Source organism: Talpa europaea, assembly GCF_964194135.1.
Source record: "Talpa europaea genome assembly, chromosome: 7".
In the NCBI taxonomy this organism is placed as follows: Eukaryota; Metazoa; Chordata; class Mammalia; order Eulipotyphla; family Talpidae; genus Talpa; species Talpa europaea.
The window spans coordinates 85,197,451-85,225,284 of NC_140074.1; the positions used below are offsets into that span (position 1 = coordinate 85,197,451).

The following is a 27,834-nucleotide window of genomic DNA, read 5'->3' on the forward strand; positions in this document are numbered from 1 at the left end:
ATAACAAAAATAATGAGTGAGCTTCCCAGGCTCTGGCTAGGGGATGATAAGATTATGTGTGTGAGAACTAACCACCTGGTACCCTACTGTCTGAAGTAAATAGATAATAGTAAGAAAATAGACTAATCATTCATACATGTTATCATTATTTGCATGTTTATAAAAGATATACATGTGTATTATATTAATGTAGTAGAATAGTACTATATTTATATAACATATTACTAAATGGATAAATTGATAGATACTGATGGAAATAGAAGATGTGTGCAAGTCTTTAGTGGGGGGAAAAAACAAAGTAAAAGTATACAATTACTGCAATCATCTAAAATGATTTTTATTTAACCAGAGAGTGGTGGACTCATAAGTCTGTAGTTGATATACTAAGTCTATGGAAGAGGGTTGCTTATATATTTAAAGTAAAATGGTTCATTCTCAGTGATGGGAAAATGAGAAATTATTATTTTTCTCTTCATGTTTTTCTGTATTCCCCTCCACCATTTCCAAAAGAGAGAAATGTTATTTTGACTACCTTTTATAACAATTTCTTCAAGATATTTTACCTGACACTTCAGTCAGAGATAATCTCTCTTTTCTAGATTTCGATAGCATTTATTTATAATTCCCTGGCAGTTTTTCTTACTCTCCGTTAGATATGCTATGATGCACACATATTATGCTAGACTCTGTGGTAGATGCTGAGGACACACAAACATGGGCTGTTTTGAGGAGCAGTATATTGTCTTTAGGGCAATAAAAGATGCAACCAGTTGTGCCAGGATAATTGTGCAAAGTGTAGTAGTCTAAGCACAGAGTCAAATTTCCCACAGAAGTGAGAGAAAGCTGCCTATTCTACACTATATGTGAATTATCTTTTCTGGACTTTAACCTTATTAAGACTATGAAATGAAAGTATGACTATGAACATTTTTTTTGCTTTGAAGAGGGTTGGATTTTATATTACTTGTAATTGTGAATAGTAAATAAAAGTTCCTCCATTATTTTTTACAAAGCATGTTTATTAAGTTTGATTTTAAAAAGTAGATACCGGATGGCCTCACTCATAGCAGGAATTTAGAAAACCTAAATAAGGGACCAGAAAAAAGACTAATTAATACAAAGTGAAAATAAAAATCAACAAGCAACTATAAACCAGAGACACACTACGGGGTTGGGGGGAGGATCGGGGAGAGGAAGGACTAGGGTCAAAATAAGGGGGGGGGGTGTGCAATTGTATGGGGAATATAACCAAAATGAAAATGCATACATTGTGCAAAAATGAAAAATGATGTAAGAATTATATAAAATAAAATATTAAAAAAATTCAAAATGGCATAGAAAGTTACACATTGAAAAGTCTCACTGCTTCCTATGGCCCCAACTACCCCATTCTCACCCCTATATACACCCTATTTGGTAACTACTTTTATTATTTTCCCTTATCCTTCCCATGTTTTTTGATGCAAATACAAATAAATGCAAGAATTTTTTTTTTTTTTTTCAGGAAAATTCCCAGATGTTTCAAGGCAGACCTTGCAAGAATATGTACCCTAATGAATATTTTCCTCATGGAATAACAAATGGAGCTAGCTGGTATAATGTCCCAGGTAAACCTTATTTTGTATCAAGGCCATATAACTTGGTGGATTTTTTGTCCCCTCTGAATTGCTATTGCTATTGATTTTTTTAATTTTTAGAAAAAATCATTCTTTTAAAATATTGTTTAAGTAGTTAAGAGCACATAAACCTTTCAACTATTTTACACTTTGTCACACTTTGAGTTTTGAGTAAAATGAACTAAAACTGATGAAAGTGTTGTATTTTACTTCTGGTTATTATAAAACATCTCAGATGTACTAGTAAGAAGAGTGTAAGCTACATGTGGATTCTTCGTCAATATTAATGTATGGATGTTTTACCCGAACCACAAGCAGCAAAGAACTCTCAAAAGAAGGCATGAATATTTCTCAGCTGATGTTGATAAAAGATGACTTTTGCTTTTTACTAGGAAAGTTGTTTACCTTTTGGGATCTGAACTAGTTGGAACATCTTCAGAAAGACTGATATAAATTTTTTCATCCTTTAGGTGGTATGCAGGACTGGAACTATTTACAAACAAATTGCTTTGAAGTAACTATTGAATTAGGTTGTATGAAATACCCATTTGAAAATGAGCTGCCAAAATTTTGGGAACAGAATCGAAGATCACTCATCCAGTTTATGAAGCAGGTGACTATTCAGGAGTTAAACTGAAATTTCTCCTAAGAGCAAGAAGATTTCTGTGTATAGATAGGATTTTCAGAGAATGATTTTAGAATATACCCTTTTGAATTCCAATTTAGCCTACTAATATTTTAGTAATTTATAAAGAAAATTGATGGATTTTAGAAGTTTATTTGTATTAATGGGAAGAGTTGAAATGATTAAACAATGTAGTGCTGTTTTACTCTTAAAAAGTGGTCAATTTTTTACCCTTATATTTTATAAAGACTAACGTAAAGGTAAGTTAATCTTTATGAAAGGCTAACATAAATTGGATGCATGCCTAAGCATTTTTCAAATGATAGAAAGATGGGCTATGGGGGTAAATATTTTTTATTTTTCTTTTTGCCAGTGATTAGCTGTGAAATGATTAATTACCTTTTGTTTGGATATTCATGGTGGCCAATAGGTAAAGAATATAAGAAATATGCTAATATGGTTATTAGGGTAGTCTGACTAATACTTTGTGTCAGTAATTATCCTTCTTCTTCATTCCTTTTGCTGAGTGGAGTGGCATTTACATACTAATTTTTAAAAAAATTTCATTCTGAGTAATTTTAAATATACAGAAAAATAAGACTAATACAGTAAATACTTCCCCTAGATTTAACAATTTTTAACGTTTTGCTGTATTTGCTTTATTTATATTTAAATTGCATATGTATACACATTTTTGTTGAACTAATCTAATATTAATTGCAAGTATTATGCTATTTTATGCCTGAGTATTTGAGAATACATTTTGTGGAAATAAGGATATTTCCCTACATGCCATCTCTAATGCCATAATCTCACCTAAGAAAATTAGCAATAATTCTCAAATATTGCCTGCTACATAGTCTATATTCAATTTCCTCATCTTGTCCCCAAAATGTCTTTATAGCTATAGTTAAGAACCAGGATCTAGTCAAGTTTTATGCATTGCATTTAATCATTCTATCTCTTTAATCTAGAATAGTCCTCATTTTTCAAAAACATTTTCATTTTAAAGAGACTAGGACAGTTTTCTTGTAAAATGTTCTATATTCTGAAGTTGTCACATGTGCTACTCTTTAAACAGTGTTATTTATATTCCTCATGGTAAAGACAAAACTGTCCTATGAGAAAATAGCCTTTCAGAAGCTAAAATATTTTGTGTAATGGACATTTACATTGAGCTTTATACTGAACTCCTATATTTCTGTTTCACATGTTTACCATTATTAACAATGTTATTTTGGATATGAGCTCCCAAAATAATTTCATGATGATTAACTAAAATCTGGTATCCCTGTATTTATCCAGGTTCATCAAGGTGTCAAAGGATTTGTACTAGATGCTACAGATGGCAGGGGTATATTAAATGCCACTATTAGTGTTGCTGAAATTAATCACCCAGTGACTACTTACAAAATGGGAGATTACTGGCGTCTCTTGGTTCCTGGAACTTATAAAATCACAGCCTCTGCTCGAGGGTGAGTGACTACGGCTCTGAAATTGTGTGCTAGAGATAAGACAAATGTGATTTCATTCTGTATTGCTAGAAAGCCCTAGAAAGCCTTCCAAGCAACCTTGAGCTTAATGCTAATAAGTTCAGAACTGGTTACACATTTGACTTACCTTTAGTAGAAAAATGAAAAAAAAAAAAAGACTTATCAGATGGGTGAAATTATGCACCTTGCACAATGGCCTCTTTTGTCCTTCTCTCAGATCATCTGCCTTCTATCTAGATACAAAGGGAGCCATCATCTGTCATGAGTGGTTTCCTCCTTGATAGTAACAATTGTACCTGTTAGTTGGAAAACAACTTTGTTGCATGCTTCTAGTCATGTTGCCCAATAAAAACCACCACTTCACATGTGTACCCTTTGAAAATTCTTCACATTCATTGTATGTTTCCCTGATTGTTTCAGTGAGAGTCTTTCTCAAAGAAAGGCCTTTTTCATCTTTATTATGGCTTTTTTCCCACAAAGATAACTATATTTATTTTCTAAAAAGAAAAGTATATTTATTTTCCATAAAGATAAGTACTTCTTTCCACAAAGATTAAGTATATTTACTTAAATGGAAAAAAAGAACTTAGGACCTGTTTTTCCATGGAAAAAAAATTTTTTTTATCTTCCTCCTCCTTTGCAGACAGCTTAGAATTGGAACCAACTGCCTACTTAATCTGAAACTCATTGTTTTTACTTTTTGTAGTTTTCTTTTTTGTGTTTTGATAAGTGTAGATGTTATCATAGGCTATTTTCTCTTCCTCCCATTAGCTACCTTATTTCTGACGAATTAGTTTGACCATCCATTAAAGTAAGGATAAGCATGTGAACAAACTTATATACCTTTCTTAAAAAAATATTTTCAAATATTTTGTGGCCCATAAATTGACAGGTTAGAACTTTACATCAATGAGTAATAAGCTGTTCACTGTCTTCAGTTTTGGTGTAGTATTAGAAAAACTGAAGCAACAAGGTAGCTGAAAAAAAGGGCCAGAACACTGTTTTTGATAGAGAATGTTCTAAAAAATACCTCCAAACTTTTCCACCTATGTACCCTGATGGCAGACAGGTGAACTCAGATTCCTGAAGACATAGAAATATACACTGTATGTACAAACTTTGTTTGAAAGTCATATATTTAATCTTAACTTACTCATATTTTACAGTCTTCTCATGTCTGTTCTTTGTTGATGTTTAAGACAAATATTAAATTATCATGAAGTTACAAATTTGACAGTTAAGAAGAGGCACCACATTAATCTCAAGGATTCACATCCTCTACACTTATGTTTCCACAGGGCTTAGGTACTCTAGCTGAAGACGTGGCTCTAAACTATCTCCTTTCTTACAGATATAATCCAGTTACCAAGAATGTGACCGTAAAGAGTGAAGGTGCTATTCAGGTCAACTTCACACTTGTGAGATCTTCAACAGATTCAAACAGTGACTCAAAGAAAGGAAAGGGGGAGAGCACCCACACAGAGGACACCAGTGACCCAGTTAGTAAAGAGTTCGAAATGTTAATTAAAGACCTTTCAGCTGAGAATGGTTTGGAAGGCCTCATGTTACATTCCTCCTCAAATCTGGCTCTTTATCGATACCATTCATACAAAGACTTATCAGAGTTTCTGAGAGGACTTGTGATGAACTATCCACATATTACAAATCTTACCAAGTAAGCGTTACCTTTTTACTGCCTTTTTTTAAGGTTACAATTAGCACTAGCTATGTTGAATAGTTTTTGTAGTAATTTATTAATAGAAATATTTGGGAGCTCAACGTACAGAAAGTTGGAGCTTACTTATTTTGAAACAGGTATTTTCTTGGAGATTTTCTAGTAATGAAACCTGTAAACTTGTATGAGGTACTATGGAGTAGAATTACTTATTACATTAGCAATGTATGGCCTGTGCCTCCAGGAAATGTAAAATTACTCTTCCCAATGATTACTTTGATTTCAAAACCCTTTCCACTTCTCAGCTGCAAATTCATGTTCTGACTAAATATTACTTTGTCACATCTTGCTGGGGGCAAAGAAGGAATTTGGAACTATAAGCTAACCTGTCAGGGATAATGTGTAATATTTTTTTCAAATTAGAAAATGAAATGCTGTCATTTCCTCTATTACTCTCTATTTAATCTCTGTTGCATAAAGCCTTAAGATATAAATGATTGAGGATCTGGGGAAAATACTCAATACTGAATTATATAAAACTGATAGCTGAGACAGCCTTTACCTTCATCTCTGAGGCCTTTTGCCTCACTTTCGTTGTTTCATCTTAAGTCCTCTTTAGGACTTAAAAATTATTTTAAATTATTTCCTTATTACAGTACTCAAAAATTATTTCTTTGATATTTTGATTCCTATTGTTTGCCTATTGTAAGGCCTTTACTTTACATTTTCCCCTGAGCTTATAGTTCTCCACTACATAACTAATGAATATTATCTAACCTTTTACAAGCAAGTATTTTATTTTACAAGCAAGTTTAACTTCTTGAATACAGGTTTATGATTTTCAAAAATAGATACAAAAAATGCTAATTACTTTGGCAATACCAATTGCTTGTCTTCCTCAACTTATTCCTGAATATTTCTTCTCAGTTCAGATTTTAATATTATCCATTTTAGTGTTACATGGAGCTTATAGATTTTCATATTTTAAAATAAAAATTTGGATATTATTTTGCTGTCCATTTACTGAGTTCATTTAAATTTCTTTTACCTTCAAATTCAAGATACACTTTTCAGGTATTTTTCCCAAAATATGCAACATCTGTCAGTGGTAGAACATGAGGCAGTTTGAGGTGGTCCTCCAATAGGCACTAAGTATCCTGAAGAGCATCATGAGAAAGCATTTTTTTTTCTGTTCTGTTACTCCTTCTCAGTTTAACAATATTTTGTTTCTATCTGACTCTTGTAAGTGTTCCTATATAGCGAATAAACCAGGCCATAAGCTCAGAATTTTATATCAAATAAAACTCAGACCTTGGACAAGCAGATCAATTAAAATTATTTTACTGTGATACTGGTATTGCACTTATATTTATATTACATACAATATATTTATAAAGTATCTAATTTACATATGTTAATTTAGTCTTAACAAGTGAGGTTCTCTACACTTACATGAATTTAAGACATTAAATAGTATGGATTATAAAAGATAGGGTAAATATTTTGTTTTTTTTTATTGCATTGGTATTGGTGTACAACACTGTGTATGATTCAGAGGTAGAGATTCACACCTCTCAGGGGAGATATTGTGAGGATGGAATGAGAATGACTGGATTTAGAGGAATGCTGAAGAACTAAGCCATAATTTCTCCTAACTCTGAGAATACCTCACTTCTATTTGACTTCTTTGGTCAAGGAAAACTAATTTTCTTAATGTTATCTGATACAATGGTTCATTCTTTAAAGACTTTAAACTCTAAGTTGTCATTGACATAATAATGCTTGAGTATTTGTAACTTTTTGTTCTGGTTCTTAAAAGTTTGGGACAGAGTGTTGAATATCGTCACATTTGGTCCCTTGAAATCTCCAATAAACCCAACATGTCTGAGCCTGAAGAACCAAAGATTCGTTTTGTCGCTGGTATCCATGGAAATGCTCCAGTTGGAACTGAACTGCTTTTGGCTCTGGCAGAATTTCTCTGTCTGAACTACAAAAAGATCCCAGCTGTTACACAAGTAAGAGAATGACCGGTTTAGACATATTTTACAAGGAAAAAGCTCAGTGATACATTGATATCAAGGCATCATTTAAAAATGTTTTAATTTCCTGTTAGATTTTACTCTTAAAAACAGATCATCTTTATTATATATTCAATAGTGTCTTTCCTCTTTTTTTTTTTTTTGTAAAACTAAGAGGCATAGAGTGACAAGTACTAGAGATTACATTCAATCTTCTATTCCTTTTTTTTTTTTTAATAGATCACACCTCCATCTTTACTCACATTTTTGTGTATTTTAACTTGAGGAATCTCCATTCCCAGTTCCTGTAAAGAACTATATTGAAAAATAAGATAGAAAATAAATTTTTCTTTTCCTATAATAAATACAAAATTATGGGACATCTTGGCTGCTAAGAGATTTCAGAAAAAATAATATGGCATTGTCTATGTTAGCCATCCATGAGTATAGAAAAGAACTTTGATCCAGAGATTTGGTCATGTGTGTTAAACAACCCAATTATGTGTTTTCTTAAGAGAAAAGAGAGAATGTGCATGCTTCAAAAACACTAATTGGCATCATCTATAAAGAATTTAGGATAGGGGAAAGGAACTAATATTTAATACTTAACTGTGTAGGTACTATACTAAGTATGTTTATAATTTAACCCTCAACCTGTAATTATGTAATTTTGTAGATGTGAAAGCTAAAACAGAGATAGTTGATAACTTACAGGAGGTCACACAGCTAGTAAGTGGTAAACTTGGGGTTTAAACCCAAGTGTGTCTCACTCAAAACCTTATGCTCTTTTGCTATATCATACTGCCTCCCCCAAAAGAAATAGAGCAAGAACTGATATCATGATTAGGATCAGAAGGGACCAGTGAGATTAGAGGAGAGGAAATTAAATTGGACTTGATCAAAAATTATTTTACCATCTTCAGCAAAACAAGTATTTACTTTTTCCTATAACTTCCAAGGAGTATCTGAAAGGTATTTTTCTGTTTGTGTTATTTTTACTTTTAATACAGGAGAGTACCTAGAGCCATGACTTTCAACCCTGGCTACACACAAGAAGTATTTGGAGAGTTTTTAAAAATACCAATACCTGGGACCTAGCCCAGGAGGCATTAGTAGCCGCTTAGTAACTCCTTAGATTATCCTAGTATTTGACCAGAGTTGGCACCTACTGATTTTATGGTTGTTATAGACCATATAGCCTCAATAAAATATCTCCTTGGAATTTAAAAATTTCTTGTTTATGAGAATTTACCTCACTGTTCTAATTGGACTTGAATTTTAGATTGTTATTTGCTCTGAGCTAAGAGTGAGAATAATCTGGAAAGTTGGAGAAAATATATACATATCCAGAGACCTGTCGTGAAGCCTATGCACATAAATTTTAGAACATGATCTCCCTCCAGGGGAGAGATTTAAAAACCAGTAAATCAGGGCCTCCCCTGCTGGTGCAGGCACTTGAGCGCAGCGTGGTGAAGCTGTCCACAGCCTCTGCAGCACTGGTTCCATCCCAGCCGGCCGGTAAGGGTCCCACGTGAGGGTCCCACATGGCGCGGCAGACCTTTCCTGTCGCTCCCGCTCCTCCCCTCAGCAGTTTTTCATCAATCTCCCTGTTCTGTTCCCCACTCTGTCTCTGGTGAATCCTCTCACCCTCTCGCGCATCTGGCCTGTACCCTGGTTCTTGTATAAACAAAAATAAATAAATAAATAAATAAATATTTTTTTTTTTTAGCATTTTCAATAAACTTTTATTTTTTTTCTTTTTTTTATTTTAATAATAAATTTTATTTTTATATTCCCCATACAGTTGCAGCCCCCCCTTTCTGATCCCAATCCCTCCCCTCCCGCCCCCCACCCCCCCAAAAGTGTCTCTGTTTCATAGTTTTTTGTTGATTCTGATTTTCACTTTCTTATAGTTATTCATTTTCCTGGTCCCTTATTTAAGTTTTCTAGATTCCTGCTATGAGTGAGACCATCCGGTATTTTTCTTTTTCTTTTTGGCTTATTTCGCTGAGCATGATCCCTTCCAGCGCCATCCATGTTGCTGCAAATTGCATGTGCTTATCTTTTTTGAATGCTGAGTAATAATAAATAAATAAATCTTAAAAAAAAAAAACAAAACAATGAGTCAAAAGGTCTCTAATATTTTCAAGCTATAGACTGTCTTACTAGAATAAATAAACTAGGAACCATTTATTCTGATTTACTATTAGAAATATACAGGATGGGGCCTCCCCGGTGGCGCAGCGGTTGAGTGCTGGGTTGCGAAGCTGCCCGCAGCCTCTGCAGCACTGGTTTGATCCCCGGCTGCTGCCTGGCCACCGGAGGAGGGTCCCACATGGCGCGCAGACCTCCTGCCACCTGCTGCTCCCCTCAGCAGTGTACCTCGGTCCTTCTTCCTGCTCTGCTCCCTGCTCTGGCTCTGGTGAATTCTCTCACCCTCCCGCGCTTCTGACTGTACCCAGTGCTTGTATGCATGTATGTATAAATCAATCAATCAATCAATCTTTAAAAAAAAAAGAAAAGAAATATACAGGATGAAGTATATCAGAAATTATTTCATGCCACAAATGTAGGTATTAATGTCTTTGGATAAGTTGGAGAGATATTATTATGGCTAAGACAAATATCCCACTCCTTTTTTAGACATGCAGATTTCAGTTCTGTCACATACACCGATAATTGTCAGATTATACATTCCAGTTTTGGTCTGGAAAATATCTCACTATTAATCTAAGTCAGTGGTCAGCAAATTTTTCTGTAATGGGCCAAATAGTATATGTTTTAAGGTTTGTGGTATAGATAGTCTGTATTACAACTACACAACTTTTTCATCCCAGCACAAAAATAGTCATATGAATGGATGTTAGTAGGTGCCAATAAAATTTATTTATAAGCAGCAGGCTAAACTTAGCCTGCAGACTGTGGTTTCTGACCCCTGCTGGACAGTCATCAGGGGATATCTGGGGACATTATCGGTGCAGTAGTTTTTTGTTTCTTTTTTAATATTTGAAGCAAGAGATAATTTTGTTTTTATTTCTTAGTTTTACCTAATATGTCTGTGTTTAAAATAAGCAATAAAGACTTCCTATTTATGGCATGCACAAGGGTACCTTTTGATTCCACATAGAGCTAATAAACTAATTGATTTCTGTTTCTGTTTTAGTTGGTTGACAGGACTAGAATTGTGATTGTCCCTTCTCTAAATCCAGATGGGCGGGAGAGAGCACAAGAGAAAGACTGTAGTTCAAAGACAGGACAGACAAATGCTCATGGCAAAGACCTGGATACAGACTTTACAAGTAAGACTCATTTTTATGACATTATAGTACTTCACAGAAATTTTAGTTCTCTTGTTGGGAAATTGGTTGATCCTGTTTTGTAGATGAGTAGTGAAGTGATTTCTTGTCTAGGTTATGGATATAAGTGAACATTAGAAATACAGAATTTTTTTTACTTTCCTCCTTTTTCATTTACAAAAGCATTAAAAACTCTTAGAAATTCAACCAGTAATATTGAGATGGTGCCAACACTAATCATACTGAATTGTATATTCTTTCTCCTTTCTCCCATATGTATGTGTGTAAGTTGATTTGAAGGGGTATATTTCTTATTTACTTAAATAGAATCATTAACTATATGTACTGTTCTGTACCTTTTTTTTTTTAAATATTTATTTATGCATACAAGAACTGGGGTACAGGCCAGAGGCATGGGGGGTGAGAGGATTCACCTGAGACAAAGTGGGGAGCAGAACAGGCAGATCGACCAAAATACACTGCTGAGGGGAGCAGCAGGTGAGTCAGGAGAGGTCTGCTGCGCCATGTGGGTATCTCCCTGCCCAGGGATCGAACTCGTGCTGCAGTGGCGGTGGATAGCTTCGTAGGTTGCATCTTAGCCCATTGCGCCACCAGGGATGCCACTGTACCTTTTTTTAATTGAATATATCATTAAAATCTTCCCATTTCAGTGCTTATAAATCTCTAACAATCTTAATGGCTGTACTCTAGTTTATACATCTGTTTCCCTACTCATGGATATCTAGTTTGTTTCTGATTTTTTGTTCTTACAAAAAATGCGAAAAAGAAAACTGCTTTCAAAGATAGATTATTTATCACCTAAATTATTTTTACTTATTTTTAAATGAATTTTTTAAACTTTTGTACAGTTTTTAAACTTTTGCCACACTGCTTTTATTCTCATAGGGTATCTCTTCTATGTGAGACCTTTCATGTTTTTTTTCCCCCACTACCATCCTTTGGTAGTGGGACAAAGAACCATCCTTTGTCCTTTCCCCTGTCCCTTCCTTTTAACCTCAGAACCCTCAGGATGTTTGTTGATGTCCATTAGTTTTTTTAAAGAGTTTTATGTTGTTGAATTGTGTGTTTTGCAAATGTCCAATTTTTGTTGCAAATGGCTGCATTTCATGCTTTCTTGTGACTATATAATACTCCATCATGGGTATATACCGCTCCTTCTGTTGAAGGAGATTTACGCTGCTTCCATGTCCCAGCTATTATAAATAATATTGCTCTAATTATTGTAGAACACGGGTTTTTTTGTTGATGGTTCATATTCTACTATATATGCTAAAGAGTGAAACTGCTAGGTCGTATGGTATTTCCATTTTTAATTTTTTAAGGTAAATCCAGACTGCTTTCCATAATTTTACCAGTTTACATTCCCATCAGCAGTGTAAAACAGTCTCTTTTTCTCCACATCCTCTCCACCATTTGGGGCCTTTTTAATATGTACCATTCTCACAAGTGTGAGTGGTATTTCATTGTAATTTTAATCAGCATCTGTCTTATTGAAAATGATGCTGACCATTTTTTCATGCCTTTTGACCTTCTATATATTCTCTTTGGTGAACTGTCTGTTCATATTTGCTGCCCATTTGTTAATTGGAGTATTTTATTGTTGTTGCTTTAATTGTTCAAGTGTATGAGATTTTTATATATCTTGGATATTAATCCCTTAGCAGCTATATATTGTGTAAATATTTTCTCCCATTTAGTAGGATGTCTATTTAATCATCTTACATTTTCTTTTATTGTGTATGAGATTTCTAACTAGAGGTAATCACAACTGTTTGTTTTTAATTCCCTTGCCATAGGGGTTGAATCACTAAAAATATCTTTATGTTGGTACTGTGTAACTTATCACCAATGTTTTCTTCTATACATTTTATTGTTGCAGTCTTACATCTAAATCTTTAATCTATTTGGGATTTATTTTTGTGTGTAGTATTAGTGAGTAATCCAACTTCATTCCTTTATATGTGGCCTACAATATTATAAAAGGAGGCTATGTCCATCCCTTTTGTTTCGAGTAGATTTTCTTAAACATGCTTAGAGTCATTATCTTTACACATTATCCTGAAATGTGTAAAACTCAAAATATCTTTTGTCTGAGATAGTGACTTAATGGAGTAATAAAATATCTATAGATTTAATAAAGCCGACTTTTGATTATGTTCGAGTATGTTTTCTTAGCTCATACTTAACCCATCCTAAAAATTTTTAAATTGTTATTTGTATTTGACTTTTCTATATTTCAGATAATGCCTCCCAGCCTGAGACTAAAGCCATCATTGAGAATTTGATTCAAAAGCAGGACTTCAGTCTCTCTGTAGCTTTAGATGGTGGTTCAGTGCTGGTCACATACCCATATGATAAACCAGTACAAACAGGTATGTAAAATGTCATTTTCCATATATATTATTTTAAACTTAGATAGGGAATTCCAATTAGGTACTGTCCCTTCTAATTTTTTTTAAAGTAATGAACATTTGAGCATTATCTATGAGCAATAACCAATCTAAGAAGATTATACATAAATCACCATTCAAAGTTACCTGGAGGAAGAAGGTCAGATGTAATGATGACTTTGCTTTATTGAGTATAGCCATCTTGTCACTTCTGTTCAATTTAGTATACAAATACTTATTGAACAATTATCATGTTTGTAACATAAAAAAGATAAGACTCAATATCTACCTTAAAAAATTCATATTCATATCTACTGACTGATACCACCTCTGGTGAATTAAACAGTTACTTGTTGAACCTCTGGTGCCATCGTATACATAGCTCATTTGTATTTTTTTTTTTTTAAGATTTATTTATTTATACAAGCACTGGGTACAGTCAGAAGCGCGGGAGGGTGAGAGGATTCACCAGAGCCAGAGCGGGGAGCAGAGCAGGCAGAAGGACTGAAGTACACTGCTGAGGGGAGCAGCGAGGGGCAGGAGAGATCTGCGCGCCATGTGGGACCCTCCTCCGGTGGCCGGGGAACTGCCGGGGATCCAACCGGCGCTGCAGAGGCTGCGGGCAGCTTCGCAACCCAGCGCTCAACAGCTGCGCCAGCGGGGAGGCCCTCATTTGTATTATTTTCAAAGACACTTATAATGAATATTGTTGTTACTCCATTTGCCCCCAAAAGTAGTGAAACATATAAAACAAGTTTGTATTTTATTATGGTAGCCTGTTGCATAAACTGATCATAAGCATTAGCGGATTGCAAGATATACCAGAAGGAGACAAAGATTACTTTTGTGACCATGAATTTTAACTTGGAGAAAACATTTTGGATTTCTCCTCTGACTCTTGAATTTTTTCTTTTTTTTTTTTTTTGTAGTGGAAAACAAAGAAACATTGAAGCATCTAGCATCTCTTTATGCAAATAATCACCCATCAATGCATATGGGTCAGCCCAGTTGCCCAAATAAATCAGGTAGGTATTTTTCCTACCCTTTGTTAATGTTGCTTTTGGTGGGGAGAGAGTCTTGCTTTATGGTCTTGTTGATCTTACATCTCTCAATGTTTTTATAGATGAGAATATTCCAGGAGGAGTAATGCGTGGCGCAGAATGGCACAGTCACCTGGGCAGCATGAAGGTATACTGTATGGAATGCAGTAAGAATGGGCCATTAGTGAAAGAATAGGTGGATTTTCTAACATAGAAAAGTGATTGGCACCTGTCTCATGGCTTTCTTCACATAATAGTCCTTAAATTAACCTTTGACAGCATTTTACTTTTTTTTTGCCATTTTAATCATTTTTACAGTTGAAAAATTTGAGTGTAAATATCTGCTTTTAATTCTTTTTCTTTAAAGATTCATTATTTGTTTATGCATACAAGAACTGGGGTGTAGGACATAGTAGGTGCGGGGGAATGAAAGGATTCACCAGAGACAGAGTAGGGAGCAGAACAGGCTGCTTTACTGAAATACACTGCTAAAGGGAGCAGTGGATGAGACAGGAGAGGTCTCCTGTGCCATGTGGGTCACCTCCCTGGCCAGGGATCAAACTCAGGCCATAGTGGGTACTGATAGCTTGATAATGCTGAGACTTTAGTCCTTGCACCACCAGGGAGGCCCGTTAATTCTTTTGAATATATACCTAGAAGTGAATTGCTGGTCATATTGTGAATCTATGTTTAACTTTTTGAGGAACTTTTTTCCAGCTTAACTGGCAGTGCACAAGGGTTTCGATTTCTCCACATCCTCAGCAACATTTCTTATTTTCCACTTTTTTATCATAGCCACTCTAGTAGGTGCGGCATGGTGGTTCACTGTAGTTTTGACTTGCATTTCCTAATTGACAATGATGTTGAGCATCTTTTCATGTGCTTATTGTGTATTTGTTCATTTTCTTTGGAGAACTCTCTGTTCAAGTCCATTACCCACTGGGTTGTCTTCTTGTTGTTGAATAAGACTTTTTTATATATTTTGTATATTTTTTTAAGATTTATTTATTTATGCATACAAGATCTGGGGTGTAAGCCAGAGGTGCGGCGGGTAAGAGGATTCACCAGAGTGGGGAGCAGAACAGGCAGATCTACTGAAATACACTGCTGAGGGTAGTAGCAGGCAAGGCAGGAGGGGTCTGCTACACCATGTGGGTTGTTCCCTGCCAGGCGGGGGATCAGACTCATGCTGCAGTGGCTGGAGATAGCTTGATAGCACTGTCTTTAACCCCTGCACCAGCAGGGTGGGCCCTATATGTTTCAGATGCTAAATCTTTATCAGATATTTGATTTGCCAAATTTTGTCCCATTCTGTAGATTGTCTTTTCATTTTTTTGATAATGACCTTTGATACACAATTTTTAATTTTGATGAAGTGAAATTTATCTGTTTTTGTCTTTTGTTGTCATATCTAAATTCATTGCCAAGCCCAAGACCTTGAAGATTTAACCCCAATGTTTTCGTCTAAGAATTCTATAGACTTAGGTACCATATTTAGGTCATTGATACATTTTGAGTTTATTTTTATATATAATATGTGTAGGAGCTCAACTTTGTTTGCATGTGAAAATCCAATTGTCATAGCACCATTTGTTGTAAAGACTGTTCTTTCCCCAACAGAATGATCTTGGCACCCTTCTCAAAGTTTACCATAGATGTATGGGTTTATTTCTGGACTCTCAATCTATTCCATTGGTTTATATGTGCATGTCTACTCATATGCCAATACCACTCTTTCAACTACTGTAATTATAGTAAAATCTGAAATCAGGAATTGTGAACCCTCCAACAATGTTACTTTTTAAGATTGTTTTGACTATTCAAAGCTTCTTCCAATTCCAATTGAATTTGAATGTTGGCAAGTCTTTTTCTGCAAAAAGACTTGGAATTTTGGTAGGGGTTGTGTCGAATCTATAGAACTTTAGGTTGTATTAACAATTCAACAGCATTGTCTTCCTATCCGTTAACACAATATGTCTTTCATTTACTTAGGTATTCTTTAATTTCTTTCTAATAGCATTTTAATTGGTTTTCCATCCACTTCAAGTTAGTCAGGAGTTGTTAGCAAGTGGATGGTAAGCTAATCATTTTGTTCAAGTGTGCAACCAGAAAATTGACTTTTCTCTTGTTTACTAAGGGCTTCTATGTGAGGCCACTTTGTGATTTTAGTGATAAATAAAGTATGCTCCCTATCCCATTGAACAAATAACAGGGTTAGAGAATCAATTCATTTATCTAGAAAAGAGCAACTCTCGATGTATCATGAGAAGTTAAAGGCAGAAAAGGTTAAAACCTAGTCAGAGAGATACAGGCCCTGGAATTTGGGATTCAGAGACAGTAAAGCAAGACATTTCAGAAAGAGTATGGGTAGAAGTCAATACAGTCTAGAGTACGAATGCTTTGTTTCAGTAAGAAATAGAAAGCCACTGAAGGTTTTGAGCAAGTACAGTAACATGATCTGAGCTGTGCAATGGAAAAACTAATCTCTTAACAGTGAGTTAAGATCGTTCGGAGAAAGGAGACACTATGGTGCAGAGAGACTGATTTAGAATAGCCTAGACAATAAATAGTGAGTGCCTAGATTAGAGTAGTGGTAATGGAAGTAGAGTCAGGGAATGAGGTTTCAGAGATACTATAAAGATGGAACTAACAGAATTTGACTAGTTATGGATGATAGCAAGCTATTGAAGTCAAAGATGAGATTTTATGTCTTTTTGAGAAAAATTAGTTAATTCCAATAACTGAATTAGGAAAAAGACAAGGTTTAGTGGGGGAAAGTAGTTATATTTTGAACCTGCCCACACAAGCAGTTCCTGGGTAATTGCTATAGTGCAAGCAGTTGCTTTTGTCACCAACAGACTTGACACTTAAGCCTGTAAGTGAAGAGTACCAAAGGGCTTGTCCTTGTGCTTCTGCCTCCAGAATTCTGAGAATATCTGTGAAGTTCCTGGGGTTAGAGGGAAACTGGCCATCTGCATGTACTTATTCAATAAACCCCCTCTACCTACTAGACACTGTGGAAAACAATGGAGATATAAAAATGAACTAGAGAGGCCCTGTTTTCAAGGCCTCTCTTAGGAGTGGTCATGTTTTTAACTGATTACATATGAGTAGTTTGTTTATATTTGCTGTGAAATATTTTATGGATTCTTTGTACACATCACCCAGGTTTTCTTTTTATTCCATTTATTCCATCTGTTGTACTTCAAAGTCTTATTCTTTTTTTAAGAAAAGATTTATTTATTTATACAAGAGCCGGGGTACAGGCCAGATTCGTGGGAGGGTGAGAGGATTCACCAGAGACAGAGTGGGGAGCAGAACAGGCAGACTCACAAAATACACTGCTGAGGGGAGCAGCGGGCACAACAGGAGAGATCTGCGCCACCAGGGGAGGCCCAAAGTCTTATTCTTATTTTTACTAATTTTCCTACATTGCTTTTGAATTTGATGTATTCCAGGATTATAGCGTTACCTATGGCCACTGTCCAGAAATCACAGTGTACACAAGCTGCTGCTACTTTCCTAGTGCGGCACAACTCCCTTCCTTGTGGGCAGAGAATAAAAAATCTCTTCTTAGCATGTTGGTGGAGGTGAGTCTTTCTCTTTCAACTAGAAGCAAACTCCCAAAATATGTTCAATTAAAAATCTTTAAGTTTTTCTTAATCTTTTAACAAAATTTTATATTATTTTATATGTATATAGAAGGGAGAGTTTATTCATTATGTTGCCCAAATTGATGCTATAAGTTCACATATTGTGTTTAGTTAATTTAACCCTGTGAAATATTATAGGTTCTTTCATTTGAGTATCAACAGTTACTGGACACAATGTATTATGGTAGAAAAATCATTCAAGACATCATAAGATTTGGATTCTAACACTTCAGCCTTTGGCTATATTAGAGTTTTCTTTTATCTATATCTCTGTGCCTCTGAAGCAGTGAATGATAGTAACTAAGGAATCTTATAAGAATTTCTGTTGTTGTTGTGTTTGTTGTTTTTGTCAGACCTCAAAGTATTGTCTTTAAACTGTCTGGTAATAACAACAAATTTCTATTTTAAACATTTTTTTCAGGTTCACAAGGGAGTTCATGGATTTGTCAAAGATAAGACTGGAAAACCAATCTCTAAAGCAGTCATTGTACTCAATGAAGGCATAAAAGTACACACAAAAGAAGGAGGTTATTTCCATGTGCTCTTAGCCCCAGGTGTCCATAACATCAATGCCATTGCTGATGGATATCAGCAGCAACATTCACAGGTGAGAAATGCAAACTGAGAGATATCATGTAAGTTCTTCTTATTAATAGTATTTCCATTTTATTTTGAAACTCTTGCCAGAAAACCTGTAGGGAATTAAAAAAATAAATATGTGATCATCTCTTGGTTACAATAACTTGTTATTTCTCTGTCCTTAGGCAACAAAAGAGAATTTTTTTCTTTTATTAATTTTTTCATTTTCTTACATTGTTCATTTTTGTACAGTATTTGATTTCTCCCCTCAGGTGCAGTTCCTGTAAATCTCCCACCATCACATCACCTGTGAATATCACCATGGTCCCTTGTGCTCATCCCACCCCTGTTTTGATCCCCTGCTGTAAGCCTCAGCTTTTTAGTTGCTATAGGTTTATAGCAACTACAAGTTTTATCTTAACAAAAGGGAAATTTTTATAGCTCTTTGTGTACTTGACAATGAATCATCTTTAAAGGTTCTAGTAATATAGCAGGGATACAATGTGCTGTAAATAATAAACTCTTTCATAATTCTTGCACCTTATCCTTCTAGGTCTTTGTGCATCATGATGCTGCTAGTTCTGTGGTAATAGTTTTCGACACAGATAATCGAATATTTGGTTTACCAAGAGAACTTGTGGTAACTGTATCAGGTAAAGAAATTTAAATTTTTGGGCCTCCCTGGTGGTGCAAGGGGTTAAGAAGCAACCTGTGAAGCTGTCTGCAGCCTCTCAAACACGAGTTCGATTCCCCGGCCAGCCAGGGAGCAGTTGCCCACCGTGGCGCTGCAGACCTCTCCTGTTGTGCCTGCTGCTACCCTCAACAGCGTACTTTGGTCAGTCTGCCTGTTCTGTTCCTCACTCTGTCTCTGGTGAATCCTCTCACCCCCCACACCTCTGCCTAAACCCCAGCTCTTGTATGCATAAATATATCAGTCTTTTAAAAAAAAAAAAAAAGAAAGAAAGAAAGAAAGAAATTTAAATTTTTAGTGAATGAACTTAAAACCCGCCCTCCTAACATTACAGTTTGAGAAAGGATCACCTCCATACTCACCTAAACCTAATCACTTTTTTTTCTCTGCTTATTTAAGCATGATTTTCCTGGAACACTGTTTTCCCATATGTCTCATGGCTCTTTCATGATTGTAATCAAATGTCACCAATACAGAGAGGCCTTCCCTGAACACCCTAACTAAAATTTTACCCCTGTCACTATCTCCATCCCCCTTTTTTCTATACCATTTATCACTACATGACATATTATATATTTAGTCATTTGTCTATTTCCAGTCTCTGCCACTGAAACGTAAACTCTGAAAGAGTAGTGAGTTTTTCTGCATCTCCATATAGTGGGACTCAATGAAGAGTTGTTGACTAAATTATTTGCTTTTTAGTAAGCCCATAAGTCTGTTGGGCTTTGACTTACATTAGTTCTTGTTTTCCAAGATCCTAGAAGGAGGGAATATTTGTTTTCTCCAGAATTACTTGAATTACTGAAAGGCTAAAAGGAAAAACATTGTGGTAAATTGCATATTGTTGACACAAAGAACCCTGCTTCATTTCTAAGTACAACTTGGACTTGATGCAAAATAACCAAGTTTTATTACTGTGTGTGAGGGGAGGTCCTTAGATAACAGAAAGTGGCATATGGGAAACCTGGTCAAATCATAGAACCTGTTGTGGAGTTTTGTTTGTTTTTTTTTTAAAGATTTGTTTTTATTTATACAAGAGCTGGAGTACAGGCCAGAGTTGCGGGAGGGTGAGAGAATTCACCAGAGACAGAGCAGGGAGCAGAACAGGCAGACAGGGACTGAAGGCACTGCTGAGGGGAGCAGTGGGCGAGACAGGAGAGGTCTGCCTCGCCATGTGGAATTCTCCCTGGCCGGCTGGGAGTCGAACCGTCGCTGCAGAGGCTGCGGACAGCATCACAGCACGGTGCTCAACCCGCTGTGCCACAGGGGAGGCGCTGTTGTGGAGTGTTTAAAGAATTTTTAAATCAAATAAACTGAATCATTTACTGGTTTAGAAACACAGAAGCTAGGATTCAGTCATGGAAATCTGGCTCTGCTGCCCATCTGCTATTGTGAACTCAATTTCTTTTTTTTTTTTTTTTAATTTTTTATTTTTTACATCGCTGTTCATTTTTATTTTTTTGAAGATTTATTTATTTATACAAGCACTGGGTACAGTCAGAAGTGCAGGAGGGTGAGAGAATTCACCAGAGCCAGAGTGAGGAGCAGAGTAGGCAGAAGGACCGAAGTACACTGCTGAGGGGAGCAGCGGGTGGCAGGGGTGGTCTGCACGCCATGTGGGACCCTCCTCCGGTGGCCGGGGAACAGCCGGGGATCGAACCTGCACAGCAGAGGCTGCAGGCAGCTTCGCAACCCAGCGCGCAACTGCTGCGCCACGAGGGAGGCCCCAACACTGTTCATTTTTAAAAAATATTTGCTTCCCCTCACCCCCTCAGGTGTAGTCCCTGCAGAATTTCCTTGCTTTTGTGAACTCAGTTTCTAATGTGAGTTTATTAGTATTATTTTCTGCTACTAAGACACCTATTCTGATAACCTTAAGTACAAATATTTTAAATAAATGAGGAGTTTTCAATGAGATGAAAATTTACCAGAAAGGAAAAGTAAATGACATTGATAAAAAGCAGGTGGCAGAAAAATAGGCAGAGTTTGATTTCATATGGCAAAAGAAAAAAAAATTTACACACACACATGCATGAAGAAAGCTCTGAAAGAATATACACCAGGGTTTTTAAAAATGATCTGTGGGTAACAAAATGTGAAGATGTGGGGGTTTGGATTTTAGGTATTTTTGCTTATCTGTATTTTTTTCTAATTTTGCATGCCATACATACATATACTGCTTCTCTAACAATAAAAGGGTTTTTTTGAAGTGCACTAGCTAAAATTAAAACAAGGCCTCCGGGCCTCCCCGGTGGCGCAGCGGTTGAGCGCTGGGTTGCGAGGCTGCCCACAGCCTCTGCAGCGCCGGTTTGATCCCCGGCTGCTCCCCGGCCTCCAGAGGAGGGTCCCACATGGCACGCAGACCTCTCCTGCCGCCCGCTGCTCCCCTCAGCAGTGTGCTTCGTCGGTCTGCCTGCTCTGCTCCCCGCTCTGCCTCTGGTGAATTCTCTCACCCTCCCACGCTTCTGACTGTACCCAATGCTTGTATAAATAAATAAAAATAAATCTTAAAAAAAAATTAGACTGACTTAATTAAAACAAACAAACAAACAAACAAACAAGGCCTCCCTGGTGGCACAGGGAGTTAACTCTCAGCACTATGGAGCTATCCACAGCCACTGCAGCAGGAGTTCGATCCCTGCCCAGCCAGAAAGTTAGCCCACATGGCGCAGCAGACCTCTCCTATCTCGCCCTCTGCTCCCTTCAGCAGTGTATTCCAGTCAGTCTGCCTGTGCTGCTCCCCACTCTGTCTCTGATGAATCCTCTCTCCTGCGCCCCACCCCCCCCCACCTCTGGCTTACACCCCAGCTCTTGTACGCATAAATTAAAAAAAAATCTTCAAAAAAACTAAAATAAGTGAAGGGCACATTATAGAATGTGCCATTAAGCAGTTGTTTATGTATAACTTTAAAGTAGACCACAACTCATGGGATGGCTTTGTTTGGCAGGTGCTACCATGTCAGCATTAATCCTAACAGCTTGCATAATTTGGTGCATCTGCTCAATCAAGTCTAACAGACACAAGGATGGCTTTCATCGACTCAGGCAGCATCATGATGAGTATGAAGATGAAATCCGCATGATGTCAACTGGCTCCAAGAAGTCCCTCTTAAGCCATGAGTTCCAGGATGAAACGGACACTGAAGAAGAAACGTTATATTCTAGCAAACATTGAAACACAAACCTTGCATCTCTCCCAGCATAAGTACCAAGCAAAATTACAGTTCCTTTTGGGAGACACTGCATTAAGAAGAGACTATTTTGCTTCTTCAAAGAGCTTTGGGAAGTTAACTTGCTAAATTTGTATTCTCTGTGAATTTGGTGGCAGTTTTGAACTTCCCCTCCTTAAAGTACTCTTACCTTTAAAAAAAAAAAAAAATCTGCTTTCTATTTATGCAGCAGAGATGGGACAGCCACTTTATATTTCTTTTTAATTTAAGATGAGCTGTTTGAAGCTTATGTTAGTAACTACATAAAGCCAACTAGTGGATGTTGTATTTTGCACATCAGCTGTTTACTAGTGGCTTTAGCTTTTTTTCTTTGTTTTAAATGGCCAAAAGAATCCAGAAACATTAAGGCAGGGACAGCAGTCAGAATCTGACATAAAGCTTTAAAAACTCAAGGTTTCCTCAACCTACTGAGGAATACTTTTCGCTAGATATTAAAAGCTGGAATTTCTCTTGTAATTCCAGTTTAATGGAGACTGGATTGATTTCTAAACATATAACATTAGGAAATGAATAAATGGGCTTCCACATTTGGCTTTCTACCTGTTCCAAGGCTAGATCAGAACTAATGGGCTGTGCTCTAAGCAGGATTTCACTACCTCTCTTACAAGGTTTAGAAAAGTTCTAAATATCCCCATTTTAAGGGAGAATTTATTGACTTTGTTGTAAAAGATCTACATGTCCATTCAAATGGAGCTGAGAGGGAGATCTCGCAAAAGCTATGATTCATGTTGCCTATCTTTTAACTTGGTGAAAACCCACAGGTGCTGCTGCCTTTATCTGTGAAGCACTAGTTTATTCTGGGAATGCCTAATTCTTTATTATTTCCTACATTTGAACCCTTTTACATGTTGTACACTTATGGTTTTCAGATGACTCAGCAATCTACAAGATCTGAATTCTACTGAAATATCTGGAAGTGTGGAAGAGACATAATTGTATATTCTTAACCTGTATTTGAACACACAATATCTACACTTCATGCTCCAGCCCAAGCCTACACCCTGCAATAGCATACTGTTAATGAAATAGTTTGGCCAGTGTTGCAGGCCTCTGCAAGTGATTGGGGTCTTTGTCCTAATATTTCATTTGACAGTCTCTTTTTGATAATTTTGTTAAAAGTGCAGTTGAAAGTATTTAAATATGGCTCCCTCCACTAAGAATAGTGCTCTAGACTGTCGCTGGATATAACAATGGCGAGAAAGTTGTCATCTTCACTGCCAGTCAGGTTACTACAAAGACCTGAAAGATTTGCATTTTATTATGTCTGTTGTATAAAGCTACTCAATGGAAATGATGCTTTTTTTTAAGTATAAGTGTTACCAATGATCTAATGGTTTAATACCTTTGAATGTTTTAATGGCCAAGTTGCTGCTGAACTTAGACTAAATCAGGGGATCAAAAAACTTGTTCTCATGTTTTGTATCCGTTAATGTATCAGTCATCCCAAAGCCTTCATGGGAAGTGGTTTACCACCCATGTAGGGCATTTAACCAAATTTTGTGAGGAATGCACCCAAAATGGCTTTAACAAAAGAGATTTGGCTTAGCAGGAATAATGAGGTCATGACATTTGCTAATTGAATATCTGTGATAAATTTGGATGGTTCAAGGTTAAGCTATTCTGGTATTAATAGTTATCAACAACTTTAAATTTTGAGCCCTTGCCACCCAACTTTCACCCCACCACATACACAGAATAGTTTGTGGGGTACTAATACTTAATAAAATAGACATGATTTAATTTCTAATAATGTATTTTCTTTAGGGAGATGATGAGGTGGTATTGTTCTTTTCAGCTTTATTTTTAAGAGTGCAAAACCAGAAAGCCAACAAGGGGCCTTTGTATGGCTGACCCTGCTTGGGACATTGCAGGTAGAAATGAAACAAAGTTGATGTGACAGCCTTTACTTTTATTGGTCTTCACTAGAAGTTGCCTTTTCAATTCATTTCTCTGTTAGATTAACATGTCGTTGTGCATCATAGTCGCTGGAGGCCATGCCTTTTAAGCATGTATCATACAAATATTTTATAGAAATAAACATATAAGTAGTTCTCTTAGTAATTTTTCCTGCAAGGAAAACCAAATTCTCCTATAAATCTTGAATCTTTAATGAATTTCTAAATAGTGCATTGTGCTGGTAAACAAGGCCTTCTCAGCCTGTGTTACCTGTTAACATGAATGTACAGGATCATGACTACTGTGTTCTCAGCCCTGCTTTGTCTTTAATTTGTGGATCTAATCTAACATTAGACCACATTAACTGCTTAAGGCATTGAAGCCATATGGATGGGAAATGCATTACTTCAGTGTTTTTCCTAGAGACTTTCCATTTCCTTAGCGTCATGGAGGCAAGTAAGTATCACAGTATTAAGAAATTTGCCCAAATCTGAGTTGTGCCTTTCTTTACTCACAAGGCATGTTTTTTTGTTCTCATGATCAGTTTGTAAGCCTCTTCCCTCCCAGCTCCTTAATAAAAACAAGTGATTGAATAATAGGTGATTTTCAAGTGTTTGCCGTGTAAATTGTACTTGATTGATTATGCAGTTCAGGAAGATGAACTCGTTAATTTCAGAAGGAAAGATCCTTTGGTTGTCATACTGAACACTTGGGTAGTGACTGGGATCCCATCCAATTGAGGAATTCTCACAGTTCTCATTGGAGGGAATTTGCTTTGGGACTTCATCATCCTCTAAGAAGGAACCATGATGTATGTTTGACCCAGTGTGACTGATTGATTAATCTTTGGTGATTTTCACTTGAATGGGATTTGCTGAATTAATGAATGTTGAGCTTAAAATTATGAGTTGATAATAAATAAAAGGTAGTTCTTACGCATGAATTTATTGTGTTTCTGAGCTAATACTCAGTAACCATGACCTGCTTCTCCATTTCCATTTATTCTCAGAGGTAAACAGTCTTCTTGTCACCAGTAATGCACTTGTGCCAGGTTTTGTCCCTGCTGTATTAAAAGCTTCTTGGCTGTGAATTCTGTAATAGTGCCCTATGTTACAATTCTCTGGTGGAATTGTTTTTAACATTAGCAACTTTATTATTACAAAAGATTCCACAAGGATAGATGGTCAATGATTTTCATCTAGCAACTGTTTGGTAACTTTTTGGGTGTCTGATTTGTTTTAATTAAAGATTTTACTTTTATGATTAGGACCCTTGATTATTATCAGATTGAACTTGGATTTCTAGTTCATGAAGATACATCGCCCAACACCGATTTCTCATATTTTTAGCAATAATTAATACTCCACTTGACTTTCAGATTATAGTCCTAGTTGATTTTGATTTGACAGAATATATTATGAAATCTGACAGTAGCCTGCCACTTGAGACAACTGGATATAAATTATGTAAATATGTATGATTCTGAATTTTATAAATGGTATAACATAAGTGTACTAGCTACATTCTATGCTGGCCATGGTGCAGATTTCCTGGAGGTATGACAAAGGTATTTTTTTAATGCTCAGATCAAAAACTCATCTTCTCACCTCTCCATTTCTTCAGTATGATTTTCCCCAGCTTCAGAACAATCTATAGCTATTTATATGAGATGCCCAACACTAATTCATCCCAAGTGCTTCAGTCTTTGGTTTATTTCATGCACTGTGCCTTCGAAATGAAATTTTTAAAAGGAACTTTAAATGAAGTTGAATAGTAGTTTCAAAAAGTCAATTTGTGTAATTTATGTGAAATCTAACTGTAATGAGGTCCTTTCTGTTTTTTATATGTAAACAGATTTACTAATCCTGTATAAAAGTTATTTTATGATGTTTGTCTTTGTGTTTTGTCTCATAACCTTTTTTCAAAATCAATAGACCAGAGAAATTTTTTGTTCCAATTTTAAAGTTATGTATTTTGTTTTCTACTTCTAGTAGAGGAAAACCAGCATTAGACTAGGAAGACAGGATGTCATTTGTAGAGTGTTTTTGTCTTCATGAATTGACTCAAAAGAAAGCTGTTTTCTGAAATAATCACATCACATAGTAGACAGTTCTCTTTTCTGTTTGTAGCTCACCTGGATTGCTGTATGCCCAGTCATTGCACAGTGAATACCACATAGCTGGTCATTGAAATGTTTATAAACCCCTTTCAAACTTGTTAAAAATGTTGTCCTTTTTCCAAAAGAACCCAGTTAGGAGTGTTCTAGCACTTTTAGGCATAGTGGTGATGAATTCAATATCTTCTTTTCACTTAACAATAACTTGTTGATAGTGTTTTTCTAATATGGACTGGGAAAGCAGAATTATGTAAGAAATATGGGCTCTGCTGGCATGAACTCATAATCCAGACCAGAGAAATATAATAAATAGGAATCAGCTGTAATTCTGTAGTGACTGAATCCTCTACCAAGAGAGAAATATTGGCATAGAGTCCAGCATGGACTTTGGAGTTGGACTGTGTCTGGTTCTTGACTGCCACTTGTTTCCTATGTAACCTTGTACAAGTTTCTTAACATTCCGAGTCTCAGTTTCTCTATCAGTTAAGGCGTAGTACATGATAGGATTGTGATGTGAATTAAATGACATAATGTTAGCAAAAGGCCCAATATAATAACTGACTCAGAACTGAATGCCTGTGCTAAACAGCATCATTTGCCTTCATTTTCTGTTTCTGATCCATTTGAAAATTACTGTATCAAAAATATAAACAGACTTGTTACAGGTGGTCCTTTTTAATTTAGAAGAAATTCCTAGACATGAATACTAATAACTATAAAAGTTTCCATCATGTGGTTCCATAGATTGTGTATAGCAAGGCAGTAAAGTTTTAAAAATTTTGCCAATGCACCCCCACTCCTTGCCTTCTTCTTGCATAGAAAAAAAAACTGCAAATAGCTGCAGTGAAACTCGGTCTTCCCAGTAGGTTTTTTGGTGCCTGCATTGGGGAGTCAATCAAAGCACTTGCTTGTAACTGTAGCCTTTTCAGCAGGGGACAAGTAGACCACAGACTTTGGAAAAACAACACAAATGCAACTCTCCCACCACCACCCCTGCCCCATGAAACCTGTGCCTCAAGTGCATAGAAAGTGCTAATAACTACAATGAATTCAGTCTGCCCAGTGGTTTTTTTGTACCCTCCTTGGGGAATCAATGGAAGCACAGGCCTGAAACTGGCGGGGTTTCTGGGACCCATTTTGATGGACAGTGGGAGATTGTAGGTCTTTTGGGTGTACTGCTCATAGCACCATCTGCAAGGGGCAACTGGCTTGGGAAAGCCAGGGACATCACCCAACCTTGCCACCTGGGAGACCCCTGGGCCTAGAGTATGTAATTAGAAACTACAAACAAACTACAGTGAACACAGCATGCAAACAATGGTCATCCCGGTTCCTGGTGGCCTGTGTGGAATGTCAGTAGAGGTACCTGCCTCTTGGGCTTCCCCTGAAGCTCTTGCTACTGCTGAAGAGTGCAGAATTCCTGGAGAGAACATCTAAAGAGTAAAATGGACAGACAAAAAAAAAACCCCAAAAACAACACATGGCAACTTGAGAC

General features: G+C 36.4%; 1 protein-coding gene across 1 annotated transcript in view; it reads left to right on the forward strand.

The window, feature by feature from the left end:
• CPD (carboxypeptidase D) overlaps nucleotides 1-22,272 on the forward strand; it is a gene marked incomplete at its 3' end in the record, with an annotated part of 53,719 nt that extends 31,447 nt beyond the window's left edge. Inside the window, exons 9-21 of the mRNA XM_084236154.1 lie at nucleotides 1,505-1,607; nucleotides 2,087-2,229; nucleotides 3,547-3,716; nucleotides 5,086-5,409; nucleotides 7,229-7,424; nucleotides 10,591-10,726; nucleotides 12,985-13,116; nucleotides 14,064-14,159; nucleotides 14,258-14,322; nucleotides 17,633-17,764; nucleotides 18,249-18,434; nucleotides 18,960-19,059; nucleotides 22,046-22,272. Of these exons, the coding sequence (XP_084092280.1) occupies nucleotides 1,505-1,607; nucleotides 2,087-2,229; nucleotides 3,547-3,716; nucleotides 5,086-5,409; nucleotides 7,229-7,424; nucleotides 10,591-10,726; nucleotides 12,985-13,116; nucleotides 14,064-14,159; nucleotides 14,258-14,322; nucleotides 17,633-17,764; nucleotides 18,249-18,434; nucleotides 18,960-19,059; nucleotides 22,046-22,272 (2,010 nt within the window). The remainder of the gene's footprint in view (nucleotides 1-1,504; nucleotides 1,608-2,086; nucleotides 2,230-3,546; nucleotides 3,717-5,085; nucleotides 5,410-7,228; nucleotides 7,425-10,590; nucleotides 10,727-12,984; nucleotides 13,117-14,063; nucleotides 14,160-14,257; nucleotides 14,323-17,632; nucleotides 17,765-18,248; nucleotides 18,435-18,959; nucleotides 19,060-22,045) is intronic.
• Nucleotides 22,273-27,834: the final 5,562 nt, after the last annotated feature.